Below are 17,677 nucleotides of genomic sequence, written 5' to 3' on the forward strand. Positions count from 1 at the left end.
TACTTTCCTGGAGTGATAGCGATCTGTACTCTAGATTCTAGAAACATCCTTGCTGGATTATTGCCCTTGAAGACTTCCCAGAAACTGTCGCTGGTTGAAAATGCAATAGCACCAAGACTGTTCACTGGCATTTAGTGCTGCAAACATACTATGCCAGGACTTAAAAGAGGTTCACCGGTTATCAGTCTGAATCCACGCCTGATTATAGTTACTGACTTTGCCTTTTAAATCCTTAAATGGCTTGAGATCAGGGTATCCAAAGGACCACTTTCTCCAATTTATGCTGTTGGGAGGCACTTCTCTGGCCTCCTGCACCTTCTGAACAGAATACGGGGGTACCTACTGGAGAATGGGTACCGTCATTGAAAATAACCCAACAGTGGAACTCCCTCCCAGCAGCCTTTGTTATTTAATGAATGCCTGGCAAAGTTTGACCTGCACTTGAGTTTTTGATGGCCTTTCATTGCTTTTATGATTCTGGTGTTTCCCCTTGAATTAGATCTGTGTTTTCTTTGCTGCTTTTTTTCTTCTCCTCTTAATTTCAGTGGTGTTTATTTGTTTGTAAAAAAAAAAAAATACCAAGCAGTCTGGAAGCTTTGACAATAATATAGGATATAAATCTTGAAAATAGAACAATAGATCCTTCCATTTGGGGGCAAGTTTAGTAGCGAGTAAAGTTGCTTTACTGGAAGAGATTTTGCATCCTGTTTCCTGTGGCAAGCAGGGCATGAAAGCAACAGCCTCCCCTCGCCATCCACAACATTTGGTATATGGTGCCTTTGGAACATAGTTCCACCTTTTCTCTTGTGAAAGTGTGGGACCCTCTTCAGGTCATTCCTGCACGTTTATTCCGAAGCAGGCCCCAGGCTCCATTTGGCACAGCTTGCTTCCTAGCCTCTGAAAAAAAACCCACCCTGACCTAGAGCGTCTGTGAAGTGCATCTTGTGCATAGCTGTCAACTTTCCACTTTTTTAAAGGGGAATTCCCTTATTCTGAATAGGATTCCTTGCAAGAAAAGGGAAAAGTTGACAGCTATGATCTTGTGGCTGGCTGCGGATTCCAAGACTGCTCAGTTGGTAGAGCAAGAGACTCTTGACCTCAAGATCTTGTGTTCGAGGCCCACGTTGGGCAAAAAGATTCCTGCATGGCAGGGGGTTGGACAAAATGACCCTCGAGGACCCTTCCAACCAGAGGTGTACCTAGGCTCCTTTTACATTCTTGGCAAGGAGCTGTATCATTGCTCCCTCTGTCCCTTGCGCCAAAATACTGGCCACCCAGAGCAGTCCAGGAAGTGGTGCCAACTTGGAATAAAATATTGGGTGGGTGGGTGTGCAGGTAATTTGATCACACACACCATTTGAATGGCAATGCCCACCAACTGGGAGGGGCAGCCCCCTCATATATTGTAGGGGGGCCCTGAATAGATCCCAGTCCCTAGGAGTTGACTCCTATGTGCCTGGCTTCTAGCCACTCAGAACAGGAGGTGGTTTTAAGGCAGTGTGGCTGCACCGGGCGTTGCGCCGCATGGGGTGCCCTGACGATGCTGTAGAACGGAGCACGAGAGTCTGGGGGTGCTGAATTTTAGGGCGCCGCTGAAATTTTGAGTGCCCAAAGCCTTTACTGCTCCAAGCCAGAGTGGAGAGGTGTGATTTCTGCGCATCCCCCTGGACTGGCACCCTTGCTGGGGGGGGGGGGGGGGCTCAACCCCTAGGTATGCTTCAGGGGTGCCAACTTGAATAAAATACTGGGGGGTAGGGTGGGAAGTAAGCCCCACCTCACATAATCGAACACACGACTGTATCTGAATGGGAATTCCCCTCAAATATTTTATTGGGCGAGGGGAGCGCCGAAACCCCCTTAGGAGTTAGCTCCTATGATAAGTTGACGACGACTCTGAACACATACATACTGTAAATGGGGTGATGGAACCGGCGTGAGGCGGCCAGGCGAAAGATGGTTCCGCCGAGGGCGCCCATCGCCGTGTGTGTGTGCTGCTGTATTGTGTGCGGCATGAGGGGCCGAGGCGACGAGAGGTGTAAACCGCCACCAGGGAGGAGGAGGGCCTTGCTGCCCTCTCTCTCTCTCTCTGCGAGTGTGTGTTTGGGAGAGCGGGTGATGTAAGTACCCGCTCTCTGAGGAAGGCCAAAGAGGGCGCGTCGCTGGCGGCGCTACGGCCTGCTGCTCTGAGGAAGGAGAGGCGGCGGGAGAAGAGAGGAGGAGGAGCAGGTGCTCATGCCGGCTTGCGAAAGTGACTCCTTCCCTCTCGCAGGCGGGCTGCGGGTGCCGACGCTGCCGCGGGGCGGCGACAACCTCTCTTCCCCCCCCCGCCATTTGCCCGCCAACGGCGGCAGCGGCGTTGTGTGTGCTTGACCCCTCCCGGCAGGGGAGCAGCTTAGGCTGGCGGAGAGGCTTCCCCTTCCTCGCCCCCGCCTCACAGTGGCTCCTGCCGCCGCCGCCGCCGCTCTGAGGCGACGCAGTGCAGAGGTGCGGGCAGGTTGCTCCGGCCCGAGCCGCGGCTTCTCCTCCTCCTCCTCCTCCTCCTCCCGCTTGGAGGGCGCGGGAGCCCCTTTCCTCCTCCCCGCGACGCCCCACGGAGACTCCCTCCACCTCCGCAGGGTCCCCGCGCGTGGGGCCGCTGCCGCTGCCCTTCCCTTTCCGCGGCGCCCCACCCCCGGCCATGACCGCGGCGGCGGCGGCGGAGGAGACGACGGCGTCGCAGCAGCAGCAGCAGCGGCTCCTGGTCTTCTTCTCCGCGTCGCCCCCCTCTCCGCCGCCTCCTTCTCCTTCTCCTCCGCCGCGCCGCCTCTTCCTCTCCCCCAAGTGCTGCTGCCCCCGGCGGCTGCCGCCGGGCTCCAGGAAAGTAGCTTGATGAGTGTCCAAAGTAGCAGTGGAAGTTTGGAGGGGCCGCCATCTTGGTCCCGGCTCTCCTCCACGTCCCCACCGAGCCTGCAGGGCTGCTCCGCGGCGGCGGCGGCAGCGGCGGCAGCAGCAGCAGCGACGGCAGCGGCCGTGGCGGCCTCAGCGGCGGCGGCGGCCTCCCTGCTCCGCAGCGGCGCGCCGCTCAAGGAAGGTAAACAGCGAGAGACCGGGGGGCAGGGGGAAAGGTGCTTCTCGGGGCCTCTCCTCTCGGGGAGGGGAGGTGAGCGGGGAGGAAGGAGGAAGATGACGGGCTCGGCGGCGGGGGAAACGGGCCCTTGGGGAGGGAGGGGCACGGCCGTGTCAGTAGCGGCGGCGGCGGCGGTGGCAGCAGCAGTAGCAGCAGCCGCCGCCGCCTGAGGCCAGTCCCAGGCTTTGCGGGGCCGAGTGCGCGGCGAGGGCAAAGGGAGAAGAGACGAGGCGAGACATGTCTTCCTTCTCTTCTGCATCCGACGGAGGAAGAAGGTCTGGGCGCCCCTTTATCTCTTTCTCTCGACACCCCCCCTCCCCAAATTATACTCCCGAAGTCGGAGGGCCTGAAACCCCCAGCCTTCTCGCACAAACTCAAGCCCCCCCAACCCTTAATCTGTTTTATTTATTCGAGGCACCCACCCTCTTACCCAAAAAAATGTCGCCTTGAATTCCTCCCACCCCCGCCGCCGTTTACAGTAGCTGCTGCTGCTGCTGGGAGGGGAGGGAGGTGGATGTTCATAATGTTTTCCTAGTTCCACGGCGAATCGATCTCTTAACATCGATCTCTTTCTCCTCTTTGTTTTTAAATGGCTTATTTTTTATTTTTAAAGATGAAAATATTTCGTGGGTTTCCTTTTCCTCGGGAGATGGTTAATTCTTTCCTTCCTATTGTAAAGTGGGGTTTTTATTACTGGGAAGGAAGAGAAGCGGGTGCTCCTCTATCTATCTATCTATAATAAAATATAGATATGTAATTTCCTGGCTTTTCCTGGTTGGTTATGATGGTGAACGTGGCTGTTTTGCTTAAAATGAAGAAGAAGGAGGAGGAAAAAAAGGGTCGAGTCGCTTTTGGCATCATGGAGGTAGGATGGTGGAAAAGAGACAAAGATCGAGGCACTTATTTGATACAAGAAAGACACTTTCTTCAGCCATTGGCTTCCGACAAAAGTGACGGAGACACGTTAAAAGCCAGTACAGAATGACTGCAACTTTCTCCTTTTCCTCCATCGCATCTTGGATGGTTACCCTCCCTTCCCTCCCCCTTTCTCCCACCCCTCTTGTATTAGAACGACAGTGAGAGAGAGAGAGCAGGGTGTTGTGGGTGTTTGCAGGGAATATCTGTATGAAGGTTATGTGCAAACAAGTCTTTTTTATTGTTTGTCCTTTCCTACCCCCCCCCCCTGTTCCTTGCATTAAACTATGTAGCCACAAGATGTAGCAATTATACAGTTTATGAAATGATTAAAGCTCTTTTATTTTACTCGAAATTATGGTTAGCGAGGGAGAGAGGGGAACTTTCATACAACATATGGTATTCTGGAAGAATGAATATTGCATATTCATGATTTTTGAAATGCGATTGCTCTTTGACTAGTGCTTATCTCAGGGTATTGAATGGCTCTTGTCTTTTGTTTTCATTGTGGGGGGAGGCTTGGGTTCCTCTCCCCCTTTCCTTAAGCACTTGCTAAGCAGCATTAACTTTCCATATGAAAAATGTTAATGCTGCCAATCTGGAAGACACGTCACATGTCAGGAATATCATTATCAGCAAACATTGTTGAAAGATTTCATTTTAAAATGCTTAGAGCCATGGAAATATATAGTGGAACTGTTTGCTCTTTTTCTCCATTCCAGTACTCAGACTTGCATCACTCCTTGTCACTTTTGCACACGTTCCTAGATAGGAAGCTGACAATAGGAAGCTCAGATTGGCATGAAAACCTTCTAGAGAATACCTGAAATGGTTGGATATACAGCATATGTTACTTGGGAAACTTAAGCTCAAGGGAGAAGAGAGAAAGTTTTATATGTGAACCAAGTTTATTAAGCTACTTGCTTTCAGATATTGTTTAACATTAGTAGTGTGTACTGTATTATACTTCCTATATTTTAAAATACTAGGTTAGTATTTTTAGACTATGTTGTAAAAATCTGATTGGAGGTTTTTGTTAAAGCTGCTTCAAATATATGAGTAGAAAAAAATGCTCATTTTTCTGGCTGCATGTGTCTAGTTCTCACTTTTAGAGGTTATATAGCAGCTAAAGTCCAGTATACACTCTTAGATTGGGTAGAACAGATTGTCATTTATTTACTGTGCTGAGGTGTCAGTCTGTGGTTCGTTAATTCAGCTTACAAGGCCACCAAGGGATGCAATTGGTTTAATACAGTTCTAGAAAGCAAATAGGTATTTGATTTTTTAACACAATGGGAAGCAAGATGGTATTCAGTAAAACTGAGAATTTGTATGTCACATGAAAAGTTTAATCCAGCTTCCCACAACCTTCAGCACTTGTTATAAAACTGTATGTTCTCTCCTATTTGTTTTGGCAGTCTGATTTTATGTTGTAACCTTTAAAACAGAGCCCCTCGAAAGAGAGAACTTTTTGCTCTACTGTATGAGAGCATGTGTAAATGTAGTGCTTTCTGGCTGTATAGTAGGGATGTAGGATCTCAAATTTTCTGCTTTCACTTTTAAAGCATCTGGAAAAATGTAGTTATGGCAAAACATGGACAAAGTTGTCATTTATTGGAGGGCACTAGTTCAGCCTAGTTTGGAAGATGCAAACCCCTGAGAAATGTTTTCATGTGTTTCTCAACAGAAGACTATCTTCTTGAAAATGAAATACTTAATAAGGTACAGAGTTAAAGATTTCCTAGTAATTGAAACTGAATTTGAAGCCTTCACATTTTCAGAAGGACTGTCATTGTTTGAATTATGTGACTCCATTGTTGAATAATCTCTGAGTATGTACAACCACTGCTCAAGATGGAGTTGATTGTTGTGTAATCATGATAAAGGCAGAATAACAAAGTTCATCATTTAGAATCTACTCTGAGTTGTCTAAAATAGATAAACTTTGTGCATCTTGTTTCATGTGCATTTTGATTAATATAGATTTTTAGCAGTATAGTTGGTGCCCACATTGTATAAAAATACTATGCATGTTTAATCGGAATTAAGTCCCAGTAGTTTCAGTGGAACTTCATGTTGCAATCGTAATGCAAACATACCTGAGAGTGTCAGATAGCTACAAAACACTGTAAGAACTGCTATGTGTCTTACACTGGAAGTGACATCACAAGATAAGAACAGTAAGTCCCCTAGTAAGCAATAGAACATGATAGCATATTTTATGTGACATAACTTTTGTTTACATGTAAACAAATACAGTCATACCTCATGTTATGTACGCTGCGGGATGTGTATGTTCGGGTTACGCAACGCAGCGACCCGGAAGTAATGGAACGCGTTACTTCCGGGATCGGTGGTTCACGCACGCGCAGACGCGTCAAATGACGTCATGCGCAGAAGCGCTGAATCACATCATGCAGATGCGCAGATGCGGCGCTTCATGATACAGACGTCACGAGTTACTAACGGGGCTCCAGAATGGATCCCGTTCGTAACCAGAGGTACCATTGTATGAAAAATAATTCTAGCTTGCTGAAGTTCAATTTTTAATGTACCGTACTGTATGTCTTTTGGTGCTGAGTAAGACTTCTAGCTCTATGCTTGGTGTAAGCAACCTTTTTCAGCTGTGGGCCGGTCCACCGTCCCTCAGACCATGTGGGGGGCCGGACTATATTTTGGAAAAAAATATGAACGAATTCCTATGCCCCACAAATAACCCAGAGATGCATTTTAAATAAAAGCACACATTCTACTCATGTAAAAACACACTGATTCCCGGACCATCCGCGGGCCAGATTGAGAAGGCGATTGGGCCGCATCCGGCCCCCGGTCCTTAGGTTGCCTACCCCTGGTGTAAGCAGACAGTGGCTAGAAATGTGTTTTACTGTTCTGACTTCCAAAAATTTCTTAGTACCTTGTGATGCAACAGAATGTTACTTGCTTAATTTTCAGGTAAACCTTGGCTACTTACTTCCATGTTACCAATGGAAGATGCTTATGTTCATTTACAGTAGTGTTTATATTTTGTTTGGATCGCTGCAGGGCAGACTATCTCATTAACTTCAATGAAAACACTATACAGTAAGCTATAGTATTTTAAGGCTACAATCCTAAGCACTCATACTATGGAGCAAGACCCACTGAATACACAGGATTCAACTTCTGAGTAAACATGCCTAGGTTTGCACTGTAAGTGTGATATGTTATCCACTGGTACTTTTTTTGTAGCCCAGTCTTATGATTTAGTTGCTGTTGAAGACAGTGCTAATATTTTTTATTGTATGTGGTATATCTTCTGTCTTGGTAACAAATATATCCCCACTTTCTTGAGAAATGATACCAGTTCTCAAACCTGATCATTATTGGTATCTGAGAATCAAGGTTCTCTGTAATCCCTGCAAGCAAGACTTGGGGTGGGGTGAGAGAATGCAACAGTACCTGACTCGAAGATACCTTTGCTCTAGAGCAGAGATTCTCAAAACTGTGTCCATCAGATCCATTCAGGTATTCCATGGGAAGGTTGTAGAACAGTAAAAAATATCCACATTTGATCTCTCCCCCCACCCCACCCCCTGGACTTAAGATCAAGGCCATTCTGACTTGGGTCCGATTATCAAAGGGGGGGGGGATGTCCCTAGTCTAGGTCAAATGTTTTTGTAATGCAACTGGTTTTGACAGTGATGCTGGTATAGAAGGAAAAAAGTTTTCCCTTCATATTCATTGTGTTAGACCATGGTTGTTAAAATATGTATGGTCTTTGATTAGTAGAATATTAATGGTATCCTGAGACCCCTGCCAATTTTCAAGTGATCTGTGGAGGAAAAAAGTTTGAGAACTGCTGTTCCAGAGGTATTGGCCCCCTGCCTTTCTATCTGCGATCTGTTAAACTGCTAAAACTTAGTGGTGGTAGAAACATGTCCCCTCTCATAACTTACTTGGTGCTTCATGTTTGGGACATGAACTTAATTCATTGCATGGCATGGGCCGCTATTGCTCATGTCAAAACAAAACAATAACTTACAAAAAGGTTATCTTTGGGATAAGGTGGGTTTGTGAATAAAACTCACATTGACAGAGAGGCTTAGTTTTCTAACAAGTAGCTATTACGTGTTTAATAACTAGTTCAGGCTCTTCTTGCATAACTGTTCCAAAATAATTTCTTATGCCAATGATGGAAATGAAATGGGTTCTAGAGTATGTGCATAAAAATACTCTATTAAAACTGAGGTGATCGTTACCTTGACTTGAGGTAACTTGAATAGGGAAATAAACAATCCTCCAGAAGTATTTTTAGATTTGTGTAGGAAGTACCCCAATTGTCCTTTTTTAAAAATTAAAAAAGGAATGAGGTGAGTTTTCCCTATGACAATGATGCTCAAGTTTCCAGAGGAAGGTCAAGCAATTTATTTTTGATTAGGTTCTAAGCAGCTGCTTTCTGCACTTAAATTAACTGCAAGAACTTGACTTTCACATTTTAATTGAAGTCTGGAAGAATTATCTGATTCATACAAATCCAAAGCTCTTCTAGATGATAGCCTCTCTTTATCTTATTTTGAAAACTCTTGATGCCTCAACTGTTCATGGAAAAGCTATACACATTGAAAGCTACATTACTGTTTCTTCACTGACATTCCAAATGTTAAAGTTGTCTGACTTATGGTAATCAAGAAGTCTGACCTTTCAAATTCACCAAACCAAAGTGAATTGTAGCTGGCCATGTTTACCTAACAAAACTTAGTTTGATGTAGGTCATATGTTAGTTTGCCTCCCTAGGTTTCAGCAATGCCAAACTCAGAAATGGCCTCTCCATTACAGATGCTAGTTGTTGTTGGCATCCATATGTTTCAGGAGGCAATGGAAGTGAAGTCAAACTGTTGGAAATGGGGTGAAGATAAATTGCTGGAAAGTTGCAGTGCCTGCTTTGGCTATAGAGACTGATACAGGAGAGCCATGTTTTGTTGCAGCTGGGGCAGATGAAAGCATCCAGTTGTGCTGCCGCACATGCACCATTGTGTTTCTTCTCTCTGCGCTCCTCCTAGCGGTCATTCCTCATCTGGTCAATACTATGGATACATGACCTGTCAGTCTCCAGGCACTGGTTGTCTGCAAGAGATGTTGCTAGCCTTCACATTGCAAAACCCTTTAGTAATTCAGTTAGGAATTACTGTCCAGCACACTAAAACTAATGTTAAAGAAAGTATTAGTCATCAGTATTACTGTATAGTTGTTGATGCAGGCTATACCACCTGAGTATCATTGCTGTGTTGGTATTTCTGATAATCTGCTACTCAAATAGAGGCCTCTTACGTGTATTGTACTTAGTAAATATAATAATAATAATAATAATAATAATAATAATAATAATAATAATAATGCTTATACTCTGTCCATCTGGCCAGGCTTTCCCAGCCACTCTAGGCGGCTTCCAACAGGATTATTAAAAACACAATAAAACATTAAAAGCTTCCTAAACAGGGCTGCCTTCAGATGTCTTCTAAAAGTCAGTTAGTCAGTTTATTTCCTTGACATCTAATGGGAGGGTGTTCCACAGGGCGGGTGCCACTACCAAGAAGGCCCTCTGCCTGGTTCCCTGTAGCTTAACTTCTCACAGAGAGGGAACTGCCAGAAGGCCCTTGGAGCTGGACCTCTGTGTCTGGACTGAACAATGGGGGTGGAGACACTCCTTCAGGTATACTGGGCCAAGGCCGTTTAGGGCTTTAAAGGTCAGCACCAACACTTTGGATTGTGCTCGGAAACGTACTGGAAAGTGGCCCAGTTTAGATGTCTTTGGCTTTAGGAACATGCTTTATTATGTGCTCAGATTCCCTCCTGCAGTTTCTGGTTTGTGATAATTATAGTTTAATATCATAACTAGAACAGAAGTCACTACTTGGAAAGGATTTCTCATGTTGGTTTCGAGGCAAGTTATTGATTGCAGAACCAAAGTTTTCCTGATTTGGATAGCTACTGCAGGCTACACATGACACAGGTAGTGGAGGAAGCCAGTGTGAAATCAAAGCATGTTGCCCAACCATGGTTGTGGTGTAATGTCTGAATTGAGTCAGTGGACTGGTTTGTATGTACTGTTAGGCCATGCCTAATAAAATGTGAGCTGTTCCCAAATCAAAACAAACCATGGCTTGTTCCGTAAAAACTGGGTTGGTTTTCCAGCTGCTTTTGTGTTGTGCTTTTGTAGCTTGATAATCATGTGGGTATGGTCAACCCTCATCCTAGAAAACCTTTTTAAAAATGACATTGGAAGTTACAAGGGGTAGAGAACTACCCCATAAAACTGGCAATTTAGTATAAAATTAAAAAGGGTAGTATTACACTGAATCTCACATAATAGTGTTATGGAATATTTTCTATCCCAAGCCAATTCAAATGTGTATTGATGTGGTAAAATGTTACAAAACAAAGCCATGCTGTGTCAAGAGGACACTTATTTGCCTCCCCTGGATCGTGTTCGCTTGAACTGCGGCATGGGCGTATCTATCTATTTTATCTCACCCAACTGGAAGGGGTAGTCAATGCCACTGAAAACAGAATGAGGATTCAAAATGACTTTAACAGATTAGAGGTCTGGGCGCAAACTAACAAAATGAATTTCAGTAGGGACAAATGTAAGACTCTGCACTTAGGCAGGAAGAACCAGCTTCACAAATATAAGATGGGGGACACCTGGCTTGCCAGTAGTGCATGTAAAAAGGATCTAGGGGTCTTAGTAGGCCACAGGTTTAACTTGAATCAACAGTGTGATGCAGCAGCAAAAAAAGCTAATGCTATTCTAGGCTGCATCAGCAGAAGTACAAGTGTTCTGATCAAGGAGATAAGAGCTACAGTGGTACCTCGGGTTACATACGCTTCAGGTTACAGACTCCGCTAACCCAGAAATAATGCTTCAGGTTAAGAACTTTGCTTCAGGATAAGAACAGAAATTGTGCTCTGGCGGTGCAGTGGCAGCAGGAAGTCCCATTAGCTAAAGTGGTGCTTCAGGTTAAGAACAGTTTCAGGTTAAGAACGGACCTCTGGAATGAATTAAGTACTTAACCAGAGGTACCACTGTATTTGACAGTGGAACAGACTTCCCCAGAAGGTGGTGGACTTGCCTTCCTTGGAGGTTTTTAAGGCAGAGGTTGGTTAGCCATGTCATGGATGCTTTAGTTGAGATTCCTGCATAGCAAGGGGTTGGACTAGATGACCCTCAGGTTCCCTTCCAACTTTACAATTCTATGATTCTGTTATATCCATTGAGGGAAAGGTGTGATTAGTAATAAAAATGAATATAACTGTGTCTATGCCTGTGTCTCATTGAAACACTACCTATTTACTTAATGGTTCTCCATAGTGGTGCCTAACCACTGTAACTAAATTTTTAGGCCTTGCCCAGTGATTCATTGCTTCCTTTATTCCCACTCCCTTTTGCAGTTGAGGTGGGGACTCTGTCTCTCAATCAATCTCTGTCTTGCTTTTTTAATGAATCTGTAATTGACTTGTTAAAGATTTTGCAGGCTGATAAGAGATTTATGTAGGTTGGTAGCTGCATCTGCACATCACAATAAAGCATGGTGCCTGGCCTATCATGGTTTACTATGAATGGGTGGCCTGCAGATTCTTACTGCCTAATTGTTCTAGTTTCATTCCTTCCCTGGTGCAAGTGGGAGAAACAGAGGACAGAATTCACTGAATGAACTGGGGGGGGCGCTTCTGCTTCTGCTTTTGCTTTCCACCTTCTCCCCCTGCATGGACCCCCATGTAGTCCCTGAAATTGGCACTAGAGGGATCAGGAGAACCTCCCAAACAGCACATGGGGGTGAGATTGTTCTATTTGGCAAGCTGTTAAGTGTTGGATTCCACCCAAAGTCTGGAAGCAACAATTAAACTCTGCTTCCTGTTAATATCCAGACATCATGGTTGGTTGGTTACCGGTACTTCCTTACAAGCCATGGTTGATAACCAGCCTTGAAGCCATGGTCTGTAGATTTAGGAATTATGACTTGTTCGGAAGCAGCAAACCATGTTAATGCAGAAACCATAGTTTATTGCAGTAAGCAAGCAGAGCCATTGTCATAGGAAAAATAAAAGTGTGCTAAATACTGATTATTGTATATATAGAGTGTAGAATCATAGAATCTTAGAGCTGGATGGGACCCAAAGGTCATCTAGTCCAACCCTCTGCAATGCAGGAATCTCAGCTGAAGCATCTCTGACAGATGGCCATCCAACCTCTGCTTAAAAACCATCAAGGAAGGAGTCCACCACCTCTCGTGGGAGTCTGTTCCACTGCTGAACAGCTCTTGCTGTCAGAAAGTTTTTCCGAAAGTTTAGTTGGAATCTCCTTTCTTGGAACCTGAACCGTCTAACATACAATTATTGGTTACAGAAACTAAGTAGCATTATATATGTGGCTTGATTAAGTTTGAAGCCTGAGAGCTGTTTTTATTGCTAGTATATTGAAGTGATTGGGAAGAAATGCTCTGTAATTCTCTGTATGAATTAAATTTCAATTTCAAGTGTACTTGAATAATTTTCCGCTATTTTCTAGTACTGTGACTTATAAGAATTACATAGTTCAATAGCTACATACCAAATACAATGTTTATTGTCCATTGATGTCTGTTGCGATGAGTTATACTACTGGTGTGTGCCTTTACTGTTCAGTTGTAATAATCTTTGTTCAGTTGTAATAATCTTTGCTGGACTGCCACAAGTATGATAACAAAATAGTTTGAAATGTGAACAAATTTGAACCAAGAAAATGTTCCTGATACTACTTTGGCTAGTGTCTTTGTACCATTTGCATGCATAATACAGCATACTGATGACTTATTTTTTCCCTCTGTGACAAATGTCCACCCAGCCATTCATTTAAAACTTACTGTATGCTAAACATTGACATAGTCAGTGTAAACTAAATCACAGAATTATTGAAAGATGTCTGAAGGAACCAGTTTCAAAAAGTTCCCTAAATATCTATTTAAGAGTGACTAATTTCTTCGTGTACTCTGATTCATCTAATTTTTTGTTTAAAGTCACAATTACATGTTTGTTCCTGGTGTAAAGGTTACTGTAACTTGAATGCATCCTCTGTTTTTCTTACTTAGTAACATACTAAGATTTGTCATTACAGGTATATAGAACAGTAACAGAAATGAAAAGGGGTTATAAATAAAATGACTAAAAAACTACATTTTGAAATTAATATATTGGCTTACATCCTAATTATTTGATCCATGAGTAGGAAAAAAAACGCTTTTAAAGAAATTTTAAACAAAACATTGGTATGGGGGTTAAACATGATGTCCAGGAATAAAATACATGTTCATATCATATCAACATCTCAGTTAACATTTCAGTCCATTACTTCGGAAAATGTTGGAACTGAAGATTCTGCTGTCTCCTTGTAATGCAGTTTCTTTGGGATGCATTCTGTTTGATTATCTCAACACTCTAAATATAGTTAAATGAATACTACCCTTTTCAGCAGTTAAGCTCTTTTGCAATATATAGATTAGTTTGTATCACTTGCAGTTTGGATTAATATAGATCAAGTGATAATACATAACTGACCAAACTAAAATTTCTCACTTTTATTTGGTATTGGGTGCTGCTTTACTGAAGCTTCATTTTTTCTTTTCAACAACATGGGACCACTGCTTCTTGGAAATTTCATTTTCTAGTTGAAGAAACCATTTTGCCAAGTTTTGGAGAAATGGTTCCAACCCATTCTAGAATTTGATGAAGGCAGTTATTACACATTTTGGTTAACACAGAGTTGGATCCAATAGCTAGACACTTCCGCTGACTGAGGGAGAAGTGGCTTTTGCTGATGTCTCTTTCAGCTCCTAAAAATCTTCTCCAGACTTGCAGGCATGTCCAGAGTTCGTTTCAGGGGTCTAACCTGGCCTGCCGGTCAATTCAATCTGGCCCCCATGGCAGTATATGTTCTGGGGTAAAATCCTAATAAAAAGCTCAACAACTTTGGTAGGCCCTCACGCATGTTCATGTCATCAAATCTGACCCTCTGAAAAAAGTTTGGGCACCCTTGCGAGGGTTGGCAGACCCTCCAGAACAAAGTGTGAGGTGGAACAAGGGGCTGCAGGGGGAAGGGAGAACTGGTAAAAGCAACTCCCCCCCCCTTTTTTTTTTTCTTCAAAGAACACCAGGTCTGGATCCAAACCATTGTATAGAGAGTCTGGTAGTTCTGGGCTGGTTAGTGACTTTAGCTGTTGGTATTACATTTGTTTACATTTGATTCACATCTTTCAGGTTTGTTAAAATCAAGGAACTACCTAACCTTTTAATGTGGATGGGTGGGCAGGTGAGGGGAGGTAGCTAATGATACAGTTGTGACCATGATTGCTGTTGGGATGTGAGCTTGTCATCTGTGGTGAGTTAACCACAGCAGGACGACTACTTCCACACTAACCAGTTCATTAACAAGGATATGAAATTCTGTATGACATCTTTTTAAATGGTTCATGGGAATCAAATCCTTGCATCCTCCTGAATGGCACTGGAATAGAAAAGTTGATTACTGGTATATTGAATAGTGCCTACTGGTTTTTATAAAGTTTAGAAAATGATGCATACGATTATGCCAGGTAAATATTTGTGCTTTTGAGTGTGTTCAAGTGTAGTGTGACATATTGATCAGTTTTGGGTTTAGTTTCAATTTTAAATGCTAGAATGGAGTTGTACTTCTTTATTATTGAAAATAATTTGTATACCGGTACTTTGTTGTTCAAAATGGTGTTGGTTAGAAATAAGAGAAAAGGCTTTTAGCAAGTAGAAATAACTTGCATCCAGAATTCTTTCTTAAGTAATCTGCTACTCTTCCACTTTTGACAAATTGAGTTCTACATAACTCAAAGGCTTGCATATTCCTATACAATAGAAGCCATCACTTTTCATATTTAAAAAAAATGAAATTAATGTGCAGCAATTGTTCCTGTTCCCTGGAGAGAGAACCCAGTACAAAATTCCTGAATTAGAGTGTGTTTTTCAAAAGTGACACTGAAATTTCCTCTCCCTAGAAAGTGTAGCTTCTACAGAAAATTGTTGTCTCTTAATTATTGTTATATTACTGAATTATGGTTATTTAGTATCAGTATAATCAGGAGTGTTTGGATTCTGGTTTTGAGTTGTGTTCTACATAGCACTCTAACAGACCTAATGCTATATCTTGTAACAGACCTAATGCTGTTATCCTGTAATTGACTGATTTTGGTATCATTTTGTGTAAAATATATTTTTATTTCTCTTTACTTGGTTTTCAGTCACTTGATGGAAGTGGTCTTTGACCCTTGGGAGCTTATGCCAAAATAAGTTTAATTTAATAATGCTATTTAGTTAAATATTACTATTAGTTAACATTACTATTTAGTTTTGATTCTGCAATTTAAGTTTGTGTGTGTTTCTGTGCTCCCCAGATTATTAAGTAAGCCTGGTTCTAACTACTCAAATATTTGGTGCATCTTGAAAGAGTCAAAGGATATGACTGTCATAAAAGAACATTGTGATGTCAGCACATTAAAGTCTATTGCCCAATGTATATTTCAGTGAAGGGAATTCATCATCATTGTGATAGTTGTCTACAGGTATGCTCTAGTTACAGGTAGGTAGCCATGTTGGTCTGCCGTAGTCGAAACAAAATAAATAAATAAAAATTCCTTACAGTACCACCTTAGAGACCAACCAAGTTTGTTATTGGTATGAGCTTTTGTATCTGAAGAAGTGTGCATGCACACGAAAGCTCATACCAATAACAAACTTAGTTGGTCTCTAAGGTGCTACTGGAAGGATTTTTTTTTTCCAGGTATGCTGTTTTATTGTGCTGTTAAGTTTTTCTAAAATGCAAATTCTGTAGACTAATATACATGCTAAATGTCATCAAAGTGAGGTCAGTGTACAGCATTTTTGAAGTTTTATATGCTCATTTCTCAAGCTTGACAAAGTCTAGTTCTCTTGTATACTTCTGGGCCATATTGAAGTTAAACACGTTGAATGGTATTTTAAATGTTGTTTATGTAGTACCAGCTGTAGACATGCTTTGTAAAGCAACACATTTAAAATAGGCCCTTGTCTTGAAGCTTACAACATGAGTGAAGCAACAGGAAGATGGGGACACAGGTAACAGAATAGGAATAAGAATTCTTGCTTTAAAACATTAGTTAGATTCTACCTGAAATACCAGAACAGTGTTGCTCGATTCAGATGTAATATCAAACTCTGGTGTGTCCAAGAGTGCCGCTCATGGCATGTGGGATCCCTCTTCCACTCTTGCAAGCTGGTTGCACCATAAATTGTTTTCCCTTCCTCCCTAGCTGTTGTTTGCATTGTGTATGCAAACTGAATTTTGGAGGCTAGCAGTATGTAAAGTTCACCAGTTTGGACATCATAGAAAAATGATGCTTAGTGAAAACAGAAGCAAGGGAAGGAATATTTGTATCTCTGGCGGTACTCTGGACCATGGTTCTACAATGTGTCTCATGTGATCAGATGTGGCTAACTTTGCGTCAGGGCCAGTTTGTGAAATCTATTGGTTCTCCTCTTGTGTATGCATACACATGTCTCATATAATCTGTACTGATTATATGGCAATCTCTGTGTTCTTGATTATTCTTGACATTATTATGGAAGTTTTAAATAAGGAGTTGAAAATCCGAAAAGTACCAGTGTGGTTCTCAAATTTGTGTTTTTAAAAATAAGGCTTTAAAAGGATTTGGGGTAGATAGGTCACTAGAACATTATGAAAAGCTAATGATGGGCAATTTTTTGCACGATTTCTATTTAAAAAAAAGCCTATCATAATTATTTTGAGGTGAATCAAAGTGTGGGTATAACATGGAATTACAGTCGTGCTTCGGGTTACGTACTTTTCGGGTTACATACAGTGACCCAGAACCAATTAAGTACGTAACCCGAGGTACCACTGTAGTTCGTTGGCAATGTAGACTTTGCTTTGCTGGCTATATTAGCTGCCTTGGAATGTATCGAGGCTTTCTGTAAGCTGAGCTTGGCTTCAGAATCTGTAGATGGTGGCATCAATCAACAACCATTCATAAGTCAATCATCTAAATTCTAAAAAGATAAGTGCAAAAGAATATACACAATTTATAAACCTGACCAAAGGTGGCATGCAAGAAGGTGTGCAATTGTGTTGAGCTGTAACCTGATTGTTATCTCATTATAAACTTTTCTAGGAGGCAGAACTGTTCAGGAGTTGTGTAAGCTCCCTTGAATGCCATTTTGGCAGAAAGGCAGGGGATAAAATAAAGTACAGATAATAAAATATCAGAGTTTCTATGCGTGGTAGAGGGTGCCTGAACTCAGGGCTTGCTCTACTTCTTGTTACATATTTGCAGAACAAATGTCTCAAACCAGGAACACATTAAGTTGTCAGAACCCAATTTGCTTTAAAATAAAAAATACAAAATCTGTCTGGCTTCAAATATCTCTTGGAGAATGATAAATTATTATTAGTGTGTTCAGATATTATGCATATGGAACTGTGTTTAAATTATCCAGTTGGTCATTATAGGTGTGGTCATTGTATATGTTGTCCACAAAGTTTGAAAGATTGTTTTCCTCCTGTTGATAATAAAAAATGTGTATTGAAATCTTTAATTATTACATCTCTATGTTGTATATGCC

General features: G+C 42.4%; 1 protein-coding gene across 3 annotated transcripts in view; it reads left to right on the forward strand.

The window, feature by feature from the left end:
- Positions 1 to 2,755: 2,755 nt before the first annotated feature.
- Positions 2,756 to 17,677, forward strand: part of TLK1 (tousled like kinase 1) — a 64,285-nt gene continuing 49,363 nt past the window's right edge. The window contains exon 1 of one of the 3 annotated variants that reach the window (XM_033168228.1): positions 2,756 to 3,070. In XM_033168228.1, the coding sequence (XP_033024119.1) occupies positions 2,869 to 3,070 (202 nt within the window). In that variant the 5' untranslated portion in view covers positions 2,756 to 2,868. Of the gene's footprint in view, positions 3,071 to 3,255; positions 3,382 to 5,723; positions 5,744 to 17,677 lie in introns of those variants that run through there. The other 2 variants (XM_033168236.1, XM_033168244.1) reach the window with 2 other exon arrangements.

Source organism: Lacerta agilis, chromosome 1 (genome assembly GCF_009819535.1).
Source record: "Lacerta agilis isolate rLacAgi1 chromosome 1, rLacAgi1.pri, whole genome shotgun sequence".
Classification (NCBI taxonomy): Eukaryota; Metazoa; Chordata; class Lepidosauria; order Squamata; family Lacertidae; genus Lacerta; species Lacerta agilis.